General features: G+C 24.2%; 1 protein-coding gene across 1 annotated transcript; it reads right to left on the minus strand.

The window, feature by feature from the left end:
• Window positions 1-2857: 2857 nt before the first annotated feature.
• Window positions 2858-13471, minus strand: LOC114128522 (histone acetyltransferase KAT2B-like). Its single transcript, XM_027993043.2, has 14 exons — window positions 13093-13471; window positions 12958-13007; window positions 12606-12874; window positions 11332-11425; window positions 10507-10676; window positions 9330-9461; window positions 7963-8096; window positions 7685-7882; window positions 7507-7601; window positions 7334-7439; window positions 6229-6337; window positions 4405-4577; window positions 3449-3669; window positions 2858-3383 (listed from the first exon to the last, which is right to left on the minus strand). Exons 3-14 carry the CDS (start codon window positions 12660-12662, stop codon window positions 3265-3267), a joined length of 1608 nt encoding a protein of 535 aa, XP_027848844.2. The 5' UTR covers window positions 12663-12874; window positions 12958-13007; window positions 13093-13471; the 3' UTR covers window positions 2858-3264.
• Between the last annotated feature and the right edge of the window lie 1800 nt (window positions 13472-15271).

Below are 15271 nucleotides of genomic sequence, written 5' to 3' on the forward strand. Positions count from 1 at the left end.
TACTTAATTTTTTTTATAATATTTAATAGTTTTCACTAAATTTGTATTGATTCTTTAAATTCTATTTAAGTAACTTAAATAATAAGAATAAACAACCCATCAATATTTTAATTCCTGGGTACCTATTCCTTATTTTTATACACTTATAGTCGAGTAAATATTATAAATCATATTACATAAACATTAAACTATTTTATATAGGTAATGAAGTAATGAATGTGAATTTATAATATAAACATGTCTTGCACACTTTTACAAATGGTGCTTACGAAATTACGACCTTTTGGCTTGAATCCATTAATATTTGTTTGAATAAATAATAATTTCAATATAAAATCGTACTTCCAGTAGAAATCTCCATGCTGGGATTTTATTTTTCATTTATCACATAGTCTTATATATATTTTATTTTTTGTTTTTTTTTTTTTGTTTTCATTCATATTATGTTTATTTTATACCTCTACTAGAATAATAGTTAATTATAGTTTGAAATACAGTAATAGTTAAATTATTTCAAACCTAAGTGGTTAAGTATAAAATTATATATTATAATTTATAAGTTATTAGAATAGTAGGTCATCATTGTTAATATTTCTATACAGAATTTATTTTATTTTTTATTTTTTTGTTGCCAACATTTAATTTTAACTATTACCTAGCTATCAAGCTACTATGCCTGAATGTTGTAGCTAAAAAAAAACAATTTCAATTTCAGCTAACTTGGCTTTTTACCAACTATATAATCATTTGTCAATATGAAATGCTTTTCATAATATAAAAATTTACCTACTGAAATATTTAAAATACATTTTATTTTTAGTACCTAGTTAATTATTTATTATTGTTAAATATTTAACATAAAGAATAGTAACCAGAAATTCATAAAAAATATATATATATATTAATATAGAAATATTATTTTTAAATACAATTATCAAAAATTAAAATACATCAATAAAGAAAAATAGAGAATGCTATACATGCATTTATTATTTCTGTGTAACATACTTCATACCTTTATATTCTGAATTTTCAATACAGGTACTTGTTGTATTTAATATTATAGTAAATTTATGTAACTACTACCAAATCTAAAGACAATAACATTATCTGTGCTCTTTTGTCTGTTTTGTTTAATATTTAAAATCGAGTAAAAACTATTTTTTAATTTTTGTATTTCACTTACTCATAACTTACTTTATATTTAAAATCTTTTTACAAATTGTGGATAAGTAATATAATATTATTTAATTTAAATATTATATTGAAAAACTTCAATATAATTCTTAATTTAATAATTAAAAACAACAAAACAGAATAAATAATATGATAAATACACACTTAACTCGGTATGTTATACGTACAACGTATGTAACACATAAACAATAAATGCATGTACAGTGTTTCTTTTAAATCTTAATTAAGAATCTTTCTTATTACATTAATTAATTATTTATTACAACATCCAATAATTTCAAACATTTTAATATATGATATATCTTAATTTATAATATAAAATTTATGACAACACATTAGTTAGAAAATAGAAAAATTGTATTGAGTTACTTAACATATTTGTTAGTATACCTAATTGTTGAAATTAAACAATAAGTACACTCAGTATAATTAATATAATAAGCAAGGCCATAGCCAGAAAAATATTTGGGGGGGGGGGGTTGAACCCTAAAATCCCTCCCCTGGCTACAGCCTTGATGATAAGTTATAAAAAATTGCACTCATTATAATTTAAAGATAGTTATATCTAATTATAGTAACAAATTAATGCTTAGTGGTTACTGGTTATATAATAAATTTTAATAGAAGTAAGTTAATACATTAACAACTCTCTATAGTGGACATTCTATTAGACGGAAAAAATTGTTGGTCACAACTCACAAGCGATTTTGTTATAGAAAGGTTTTACTATATAATAATATTAATTTTTTATTGAACACCCAATAATTTCAAGCATAGTTAATATTTAATATATTTTGGCTTATAATATATGCATTGTGATAATATATTATTTATAAAATAAATAAAATGTATTAATTTTAAATAAATTTTAATATTATACTAATTATTTATTATAACTAAGGTCTGGAATTTTATGCATTTGCATCTTTTTATCTAATGCTTGCATTCAAGGCCTATATTTATAAAAAATTAACTTGTACCATGCAAAATCCAATGGTGCAAATTTTATTTTGCATTTTCTGCCTTTTTTATTGTAATTATCAGATGTAAGGTCATTTTTTAGCATTTCCTACTTTTGTAGATATATTTGCATTTTTTTTTTTTATTATTGAAAGAGCAAGTTTTGTTTCACATAAGTTTGGAAAACATTTTGAAAAATATGCCTTGTCAATGCTATACTACTAGTAGAAGAAAAACAAAATTCAACTATATATGAAACTATGCACCAAATATAGTTGGACATGAAATTCAAAATAAATTTAAAACTGTATAATAATAAACCAATACCGATATTAAAATTCATCTAAACATTGAACAAGGAAAATTTTAAATTTAAAACCTTTAGACTGCGTAAAATGTAAAATTAAGCTTAGTTTTAAATAAATTATTACATGTTTCTAAACAAAATTGAAACGTCTAAAAAGCTTCTTGCAATAAAAACATTTAATTATACTATAATTATCTTACTTTTGAATTTTGATAATATTATATTTAGAATAAACCACAAAAAATCATTCATTTCAATATTGAACATACAAGCAACATCATTGTTAAACTAAGGTTTAAAGGAAAATATCGAAATATCTGATTCCACTCAATCTCAATAAAAGTTTTAAATTACTTATTTAATACTAAATTTAAAAACGTTCGAATAAATAATTTGTTTTAAGCTGTTCTACAAAAAAAAAAATATTTTGATAAATGTAATCAGTAGTATCAGCTTTTGATTTTTGATCAAACAGTTTAAAAAAAGATGTTGTTTATATATTATACATTAGCCATTAGGTACTTATAATCTGTTTTGAACTTGAAAACCGAAAATATTTTTTTAAATTGATAATAAACTATTTTTAACACCCATTAATTACTATTAAATCTACATAATATTATTATAATATAATGACTATATTCAGCACAAATATATTTTTGTTGGGTGAGTATAAGGTGAGAGAGAATTTGAAATTCAAAATTCTATTCTCCGAATACAGCTATGTATTTTATCCATTAGATCCATTTCATTTTCCGACGCCTATATAATATTATAATTTAGAGAATTTCAGTTATTATTCATTTCTTCTTTAATATGCAATGCATCAACTTGTAATTTTCATAATGTGTTATATAACTATTATATTTTGTCCTTAGGAGTTTCACATATGGACTAAAATTATGATTTTTAAAATATCCTAAAAATAAATAAAATGTAATAATTAATGAACGATTATAAAGCATTATATTTAATTAGCCATACCAAATGTTTCTCTATCAGCATAAACCAGTAAATCTAATATATTATGTTGTATATTTAAGTCCTTAAAATAAGTCATTATTTGAGCCTCATATCCATAAACATGTAAATCGACTTTGAACAAACATAATATTATTTCAGAGAATCCTTGAGAGTCATATGTGTAGAAATATATACCACCAATAGGAACACCGTCTTCCAGCATAGCTAGTATTTTTATTTTTCTAATTACAAATAAATACATGTATAAATATAAGTATAACAATTAGATAAGTGAGTTTGATTGAATAATGACTTAAAAAATAATTGTTTAAATTGTCTTATCGGCCTGAGGATTCTTTTATAACACACTGAGACTCAATAATAATTTATTCAATTCTATAGCTTCTTAAATAAAAAACAACATTAGTATTAACAATTATTAATAGGTAGAAATTTTATAAATAATTTAAAATAGATTTAAATCTATAAATACAAAGCAAAAACTAGAAACAGTAGAAAAAAATTTGTTATATTATATTATTATTAATTAACATCCTTTAAGTTTTATAGTTAAATTAGAAAATAATTTTATATTTATAAGCAAGGTACTATAGTTTAGAACTTTTAGCAATTAAAAAGATGATAATAAACACTACTATTTTTATAAAAACAAAAAAACAAAAAACAAAAATTTGCATTAAAACAATTTTTTCCCTTTTTTTTTTTTTGAAAAATATCATTACTTAATACCAAGATGTCATGATAGATAAATAATGAAGATTGAACGAATAACCAATTAACCGTACAGAATATATTTAATTAAACATAAGTTTTGTTTTTTATCAAAATTTTTAAACGCTGAAGATAAATACTAATAACTTATAATGTAGCCATATTCTAAAATTAAAGTTTACTAAAGGATATTTAAAGTAATAAATTTGGATAATTAACATTAATAGAATTAATAATATACTTACTTATCTGTTTCCAATCTTGAAATACATGCATCTGGAAGTCGTGGCAATTGAGTTAGGTACATATTTTTTAACACTTTGCGGCAAAATATAGATTTAGTACAATTTGTTTCGCCATCAATTACTATCATTTCTATACCAGGTTTGCTTTGAATTCTCTCCTCTTTTATGAAACTCTAATTAGGTAATATAAAATTATTAGAAATTTTAAGATTTGATAACTAGTTTAAAAAGTAACCAAATATTGGTTGAGGACTGTTTTTTTAGGTGAGCGTATTATTATTTTTTTTTTTTTGTTATAAAATTTAGGTAACATGTGAATTATTTTACACTCCCTACAATGTAGTTATAAATTGTTTGAATAAATTATTATATGTATTTAACTTCAAAATATTTATAAAAATAACAAAATAATTTGTTTTATTACTTTTTTATAAATAATTATAATGCAAATATAATATAATAGTGTTTATATCAGTAATACGGAGACTCTTTCTAGCCATATTTTCTATAACTTCTTCTACAAATACTTCTTAGTACCTAGTCACAGTGAATGTTTAGTATTGTTAATGTTAACCTGTTAAGTCGATTTTCACTTATTAGTTATTACATTCCTCAGATATTTTTTTTAACCACTTAAATGTCGAAAATGATCTTTCACTAGTTGCAGTAGTAACTGGTAAAAAAGCTAAAATAATTAAAAATCTGTATATTGAAGGATAGATGTTTTCATTACATTCAGCTAAATGAAGTACAACATTTTTTATGGGTTTTTATTTGTTCTTTCCATAATGTGAATTCTCCCTAACATAGGCGGAGATTGGGGGGTGCTTGGGGGGGCTTAGCCCCCCCAAAAATATCGAAAGCCCCCCAAAATTATCAAACATTTTTCATAGTATATAATATTAAAAAAGGTACTTATTTTACAACGATTGACAAAATCTTGGAACTTTACAAAATATTTTTTTTTCCCGAAATGTTGTCAAAATAAATGTCAATATAATAATTATTATACCATAAAAATACTAAAATTTGAAGAAAGTCAATTTTTTTATTGATCATTATCAAGTAAATCTTCAGTTTTTATTTATAGTATAGTATTATATTATATAAATTAATAATTTTTAAAGTGCATAATATTATATAGTTAGTAATTATTATTTAGTAGTTTTGTAATTTAGTAATTTAGTAGTTGATGCGTACTGAAGAGTGAAGGCATGATAGATAATAGAGTGGGGGTGTGGGGGCGAAGCCCCCACGTCTTACTTTGCAAAGCAACATTTAAGCCCCCCCTCAAATTTGATCAAATCTCTGCCTATGCTCCCTAAGCATAGTCATCAACTTCAATGTTAACTATATAGGTTTGTGCTTTGAAACATTCATCACTATTTTCTTTATCTTTTACTGATCTATTCCTACATTATAAACATATTTTTGATAAAAATACAGCTGAGGGAGGTGTGTTTTAAGTGAGTTTACTTATGGTAAGCCCAATTGGTTATGGAATCTTAATATAAACCAAATAATAAATAATCCGTTGAATGTTGCCGTCTAAACACGATTTAACGTTTACACGTCAGTTAAGCCACACCTTTATTACCTTCAGTTGTATAACTTAGAGAGGGCATGAGATTTTTTAAAAATTATAAAAGGCATGGGGCATAGTCCCATAAAATAAAAAAAGTTTGGGAACCACTGGCTTATCATTTATTTCAATCTTATTCTTATGGCCATCAACCACCTGGTAACTACTTCAGTATTCTTATTGTTGGTAATAGAAAAAAAAATTAATTTCATCTTAAAAATTATTTTACTAAAAATATTTACCTTCAAAGTAGTGTTGGGACCAACATCTATAATCTTAAGAGCGTCCAAAATTTTGTTAATTGCTTGAAAATCATAATTTTGCAATCCAAGATATCTTTTATCTGGCACTCTAAAATCATTTATAAAATATTAGCTTAAGTTTAGAATCTAAAGAGTCGTAGGTATATAAGAATTATAGGATAATTTGAAATCGTAGAATTAATTTTTTTAATCATAGGTTATTATAAATTATAATTAATAGGTATATGACAAAACCAAAAAAGGGCAGTCAAGTGGGTAACGCCCTGCTGTACAGTAGGGATCGAGTGGACCTCGGACATAGATCAAGTACTAGGTAGGTTACTATAATTATAATGGGTGTCTTAAATTTTAATCCAATGATAGGTATCATTGCATATGAAAAACGATTTTGAACAGAGATGATTTGTCAGCCTGGAATATATTTTTAATTGAGTGGTAAAAATGGTAGTTTATGTTTAAATGACCTGAATACTGTAATTAAGCTTAGTTTTGATTCATTACAATACCTAACTTAACCTGAATATGTGTATGTTACAAATTTCTACGACTAGTAGTTTTTACTTTTTAATGATAACAAAAATCTAAAATTATTTGATAGTAAATTGTTATTTCACAAGTGAATAAAAAAAAAAAATGTGCATATATTATATTCTGATAATTTTTTAATCACTATAAGAATAACTTATGAGGGACTTGGTTTTAAATTTTCAAGTATTTTGACTTAGCCAAAAAAATGTTATCAACATTTATAAAAAAAAACTAACAAAACGAATATTTAAAATACCTATAAATAGCCTTAAAATAAAATAAATATTTGGAAATTAATTAATGTGAAGAAAATGCCAATCTAAATAACTAGTAAAATTTTCAATTATGTGGGACTAATACTTTTTGAATAATAACAAAATTTCAGTTGTCTATAAATAGCTAAAAAAAAACATAATATTTTGAAAATTTAACCATGTATAGAAAATACATATACATATAAACACGCAATGTAATTAGAATTTTTAATAATAATATCAATCTTAGCAAATCATGGTCGGTTTGCTGGTTGTAAATAAATATTATAAATAATATTTACCCAGTTACTAAAAATAATGGATCCATTTTTCCTCGTATTTTGGAACTCATTATAGCTTCGTTTAATTCAAATTGAATCATATCATCCATTTTGGAATTCAAATTATCTAAAATATTAAATAGATTAAAAGTAACAGGGATAACTAAAATATGTAACTAAAATAAATAGCATACCTAACATTGATTTAGGAAAAGTGTCATTCGTATAATTTAAGCCCCATATGGGTGAATCAAAAGCATACACTTCACATTCTAATAGATTCAAATATCTGAATAAAAAAAAAAAAAAAATTATTTATCACTATGGTACAATTATTTGTAATGCTAAAAAATTATTTTTAAATTTAATAACTTTGGCAAAGAGTAGATGTAAAATGCTTTTTTAGCGTAACTACAATTTCTTGATTCGTTTTGATACCACTTTGTAAAAGATACTCTAAATACTTTTAGAGTATATTTTAAAACATCTTGACCAAATATCATACTGCTTGTATATTTTGATTTCATTATTGATTGAATAGAATTGGGAATAAGACAATTCTTTTGGTACCTGAAAAATATCATTGAATTCATAGATTTACAATTTATGTAGGTATTATCTTGTTGGTAGAAAAAAATATAATAAAATACCTCTGATAATAATATTCATAACTGTACATGTAATGAGATTTATCAAAAGCTAGAAGTTCCTCAGGTGTACACCATACCCATTGATCAAAATGTTTCAAGAATAATTTAGTGATTTCAAATCCAAGTTTCAAATTCTAAAACATATTATTATTATTTATTATTACTGTAATTTAATATATTTAAAATTTAAACTATTAAGGTTTAAAACATTTTTAGTTGTATATTGTATTTAATCACAGAGTTAATAGATTTTAATTTAAACACAAATTTATTTTAAAATATAACGACAAGCTTTAAAATTAGTTTTGCATATTTTTCCAATAACGTAATATCCAAATACAAACAGCATGTTCATTAATCATTATGATGTATGCTACTGCTTTAACTTTAACACAAATCTCAAAATCACAACCATTTCTAATTAAATAGTTTTCGAGTGTTTAGTGAAATATTTTATATAATTTGAAATAATTGTAAATTATTAGTTTATAAAGTTATAATATTATCACATCATATAAATAATACATGAAAAATGTTATTAAAATAATCTTATGTATACAATTTGAATTTTTTTGTTGAATTAAAAAAATTCTGCTCTTTAAATTATTTAGTACAATATTTGTTTGTATTATTGTTTACAATAAAATAACGAAAATCAGAAAATATCCTATGCTTAAATGTAGTATTCTGAAATGCATTCTGACGGATTCATTTAGGCCCTTTTCTATCAAGTAGATCCATGTCCTTACTCATGACGTAAACAATGTTAATGTTTATTAAATATTATTAGAACTAACCTAACCTAGGTTAAGAAAACATTATCTAATGTGTATCAAATTTCATGATTAAATCCTTAGTCAGTTAATTTTAGTTAAACTAAAAATAATTATGTAGCAATATAGAAAACTAGATTATGCTATAATATACAGCTTAGCTAACTCAGTCGATAAAGAACAAGACTCTCAGGATTGTGAGTTCAAGCCCCACATAAATGTTACTTTATTTAGGTATAATAAAAATGAACATACCAAAATAAATTAGTTTTTTTTACTTTTAACAATATTACTTTATAATATATATTAATTAAATTAAATATAAACACTTATAATTTTATAGGTAATAAAAATATATAATATTTACTACTTATCTGTTATTATCAACTATTTTTTACGGTGATCAATTTGTTAGAAGGTTATTATTTCAATAAACGTAATTTAAAATACCTAATAATTTAATCTAATATTTATAGAAAACAAGAATATGTGTTAGTATATATATTTTTTTAATTTTCACTTTTAACCAAGAGTATACTGTATACCAGTGGTTCTCAAGTAATTTTATTTTGTGTAATATTATTAAAAACTTACATGGGTATTAGGAAAAAACATATGCATGCAAAAGTTCTTTAAAATCCAAATTATAGTTGGAGACTGGAATGGTGGTATTTCAGCTAAAGCTTTGGTTGAAATTGAATTAGGATTAACTAATTGCATTATATCCTAAATTCATAAACAAACACAGTAAATTAAAAATTATGTACCTAATAATAACCATTATAAATAATTAAACAACATTTAAAAACATTTGGAACTTTGGAACTTAAAGCGTTTGTACATACATTCACGAACTACAAAACACATTTATTTTTTTTTCAATTAAATCCTTAAATTTTAAATTTAATATTAATGACTTGCTTATTTTAATTGCTTATAATATTATTTTATATTGTATAAAATAAAAATAAATTAAATTTATTACTGTTGTCTATTATTGTTATGCAACATTATAAACATATTATAAACATTTGCAATATTTTATTGATATTAAGTTGCGCTCGTCTCACTATTTTTTCATTGTTTTAACTTATCAACTAACATAGAAAATTGAAACAAACACTAAATTATTTATTTTTTACATTTTTAAAAAAATAATCTTACATTTTTTAAAATATTTAAATAACTTAAAATATAAAAAACAGATATAATAAAATTGTTTTACCTGAAATACACTTATTTTCATTAATAAATATATATTTATTATTTTACATAAACTCCTGGTTATATTAAGGTAAATCATCATTTATCTTGTTTCAAGTAATGCAACATACTTTTTTGATTATTACACAGTATCCATGTGTATGGAGTGACGTATACACGAACATCTTATAATATGAATACTAATGACCTTATTGAGAGATTAAGAAGAAATGTTTATAAGATTCTTTTATTTACACAACTGAATTGAGAACATGCTGATTTAACGCAATTAAGACCCAGAGGATTCAAATAATATTTAAATTTTAAATCAATGATTTACTACGAGCTCACTGTTATACCAATGGCAAGTTAATAAAAATATAACATTCGTGTAATCTATTCCTAATTATAAATAATCGCATTTATTTATTTATTTATGGTTTATAAATAATTATAAACTAGTACCCTGATCCATTACTTAAATTTATAATGACATATTAAAGTACCATATGCTTCAAATTCTGAACCTAGATAAAACAAACTACTTATCATAATAAAATTAACTTACATCAAGTAGAACATTTTTACATTGTTCTAGTAAAACACCTCTTCTATCACTAGTATGCAACTTTGATTCACAATCTATTAAAGTGTGTATGTATTCAAAATCTTCTATTAAATTCATGAAAGCAATTAATTTATTATCTGAATCATTTTTCAAATGTGAGATATGATCAACTAAATAAAAAAATCATCAATTATACAAAAATATAAGTAAAAATCTTTAGTATAAATTAATAAAGGGTGTAGGCAAAGGAGGAAATTATGCATTAAACATAATCACAAATCACAATAAGTAATATTATTATAATTAATATTTTAATAGGCAAAATAACAGTATGCGTTAATTTTAAACAAAATACAAATTAAACAATTTTTAATAATTTTGAAAACATCATAATACGACGAAATTTATTTTCATATCTTTTTTAATATGTTACAGTGCAGTTTATAATTCTGCCTACTATGTCTCATGAATATTAATCTCATTAAAAATTAGGAATAATTGTTCCATATTTGCTATAAATCTTAAATCCAAAATATTGAATTGATAGTTTTTAAGTAGATTTTACGTTTAATTTGCCAAAAGATGATATGTTTATGAAATAAATTATAAAAATTTAAACTATTTTTGTAACTGGTATACATAGTTAATTATTTCTTTTACATTAAAAATTAATTCATCATGTTTCACTTTATTTGTCCTCACCTATTATTTAATAATGTATACAGCACAGTAATAATTAAAAAGGTAAACCAAAAAAAAAAAAATTAAATTTATCTAAATATAATGATTATATGATATTATACTGTATAGTATGTAGGTACTTACATATTTTATGTTTACAATTTTGACAATCATATGTAAGCCCTGGTTCTTTACTATTATCATCATACACGTATCCAATGCAGGCACATCTTAAAACCTATACATTTAAATATTTTAATAATAATATGTACTTAGTTGAGTAGTTCTATAACTCATCATTAATTTAAACATTTACCATAACACAGATACATTTAATGTATTCATGTATGAAAAACTTATTTAACTATCTAAAAAGCATTTAATGTTATAATTGATTAAAAGTGTATGTTTAGTGATTATAAAAATAATGTTGTCGTATGTATCCATGTAGGTAATTAATACCAATACCAATGCTAGAAATGAGTTTGTATCAAATGTAGACTAAAAAGAATTTATATAATAATTAGAGCGTGAATTTTTATGCATTAAAAAATATCGAAATGTGCCATATAATATGCAATAAAAACCATGAAAATATACAACAAATATGCAAGAATTTTTTTTTTTATTTATTTAAAATTTACAAATTAATTAATAATAATAAATAAAATAATTTACTAATAAATAATTTATTACATAAATACTTAATGAAAAAATATTTTAGAAAATTTTCTGAAAAACTTAATGTATTTTTAAAATCACAAATAACAAATTTTCCACAAGGATTGCAAAATACTATTTCAGTCAGTACTCAGTAGTGAAAACCTCAGTGTCTTTGTTTGCTGAGGAAATCGATTCTCGAATTTTGTTGCAAATCGAACCACTTATTATCTGCATATTCACGATTTACGGACTAAACTACTAACGATGTAACTGAAACCTGAGTAATATGTCGATAACTGACTGATACAGCAAGAGTAATTAAGATCATAGGTAGACATAAACGTTTATCGCAATCAATAATTCATCTTACCTTTATTTCAGTTATTATTTAATGCCAGAAAAATATTTTTAATAATTTAATTCTACTTGACAAAATATTATTTTATACATTTTTTTTTTAAATTTTCGATTAAATATGCAAAAAAAAAATGTCACCAGTACCTTCAAGCTATTATGATTCGGCAAGATTATTAACAAAAATCCAAAAATGTGAAAATTAAAAAAATGCAATTGCATGTAATAAAAAGTATTATAAATAGGTACCCAGATATATGGATATAGGTATATAGATGATTAGTATTTATGTTATAATATCTTATTTTTTATTTTATTTGAGGTGAGGAGCGGTGAAGGTGGAGCCACCCCTTGAAATCCACCCCTGATATATATATACTATGTAGTAATAACTATCGTACCTGACACGGATAATGCTTTGACATCTTAATTATTAGATCCTCTTTAGAATTCTCCATCACCGGCAACTGTTCACACTGTCTAAAGAATTTAACAGTTTTACTGATATCGCCGATTTACCGGTGTATAGCCGGTAGTTATGCAAAGAACCCGCAACGACCAACAGACAACGATATTTTAACGTTGTTTTAATACAAACGTTCACCGCGGTCTTGCGTTCAAACGGATTAATGTTTCTGTAGACGATCAAGATTGTATGACGAGCGTTATACTATAATAATCACATAAATACAACGTATTAGACGGTATTAATAGCATTCAGACATAAATAATAATAGGTACTTAGGTACTTACCACTCGATTGAAGGTACAAATGAATACGGTTAGTGCAGACACGGCACCACCTGTAAACAATGGCATTTGATTAAGAAACAACAGGCGGCATCGCGGTATACGACGTGTTATGTGTACTATAGGTATAATATTTACGTTTATAGATAACGAACGGTATGATAAGGAGATATAACGCCGTATGCGAACGAAACGTCCACCGCACCGACCGTGTCGTTTGAGTATTCTGGTGGTAGTGATAGACGTTATTAGTAGTAGTAATTGTAGTAGTAGTAGTAGTAGAAGACGTAATTGATGAAGTACGTAAGTAGACGGTGGACCGGAGACAAAAAAAAACTTTTGGACGGGCGACTGACTCAGCAGACACAAACTCGCGACTCGCTAGACTTGTCCGGATACGCGTTCCGAAGGGAATACGATGACAGCAGCACTGCAGCAGTCTCCATCGTCCATCTTTATTGTTTAGCAGAACACCTGTATAGGCGGCGGCGGCGCATTGCTAGGGCGCGCATGCTCCCTCGACAACACTCGTACTGATACCGTCGCACAACGTCCCGGCGCACATCCTACAAACAAACGGCCTGGGGCATGCGACCCTCCGCAACTACCCCTGCACACCACCCTTCCCCCGACGACGCAGCTGCCGCTACCCGGCCGAATCGTTAACGCACGACAACGTCATATACACGAAAACATGACTGGGGGTGCACGGTGGAAAGCGATAAAATACGATATTCCGTACCTACGTTTTACCTTTTTAGGAACACGATTCCGTACGGTTTTGATCAAACAATAGATTATCAAAAACACCCCAAAAACGACACGATTACGTACGATTGTCTGTGCAATGCTGCCATACATTATCAATTTGTTTAAAGTACCTATAAAAAATTTTAAAATTTTAAAAATGTAAAAAAATAATTATAATTTAATATCTTGATATTTGTTATAAATTATGGCAAATATTTTATACGTCATTATTTAATATTTATATAGTCAATTCGTTTAAAATATAAAAAAATAATTATACCATAAAACTTGATAAATACTTATATACTTTTTTTTTTCTCGTTGAATCGACGACCGGGAGGGAACCGCTTTCGCATTACTTTCTCCCGAATACTTATATACTTATGATATACAATACCCACATAGCATTTTGAATATGACGATATTTTTAAAATATACTTTAATCATAATCATAAAAATATTTTTTGTAAAATGTGTTTAAAAGGTTTTTAATTTATTTTAATAATGATATTTTTTATAAAATATTTTTTAAATATATTAAATGTATTTTGAAATATTTTATCTTAAAAACAATTTAAATTTATATTTTAAAAATATCTATTAATTATGAAATACATACATTTTCTAAAATATATTTTTAATATTAGTTTAAAACATATGTATTTAATGATTGATTTCTGCAATTATTATTATAGAGACTACTGCATAGTGTATAATTAAATAAATTGTATAATTTCAATAAAAATATTATGTTTAAATTGTACATTAGTTTTTTGTGTTTATTAACAGGTATATAATTACTAAAACGTAATTACTATTTACTATACATAATAGTGATAATACTTTACAGTTTACAGCGAGCTTTTTATTACTAAAATGCCTATTCAATATTGGAAAAATATGTAAATATTAATATATATTATAATAATATTATTATTATACTATTAATAAAAATATTAACATAAATATAAATAATATATACTCAATAATATAATAATATTATTATATTATATATGTAATTAATATATTATTATTATTATTATTTTATTATAATATTCTTTTGATATTTTTTTAATATAATTTTCAATATTTTTACATTATTACTTTTACATATTATCACACCGTTTAGTATTTTTCATAATTTTATTTTGTTGTTTATATTTTACATTAGAGATAAATGTTTTATTTTAAAAGCTGCTTAGTTCATTTTTTTTTTCAAAACGCCAAACGGACCATTGCCGTAAACAGTACGCTTTGAATAAAATGTACTTATGTAACCTTAAAAAACAATGATTTTAAATGAGTTTTCATTAAAATTTTAATTGACTGCCACAATATGTTTTATTTTATATACTAGTATAATAATTAATAGTAGTATATAGTACTACGACTACAGTGACAACTACAGTAAATACTGCGCAATGAGTGCAATGTCTATTAACTACGTATTATTATATAGTATTGTCCACGATTTAATATATATATTATATATATCATAAATCTAAGGATTATCCTATATTCCTATACAATAATAATATTTTATATAAATCGTAGTATAGTAGACTAC

This window comes from Aphis gossypii, chromosome 3, assembly GCF_020184175.1.
Source record: "Aphis gossypii isolate Hap1 chromosome 3, ASM2018417v2, whole genome shotgun sequence".
Lineage (NCBI taxonomy): Eukaryota > Metazoa > Arthropoda > Insecta > Hemiptera > Aphididae > Aphis > Aphis gossypii.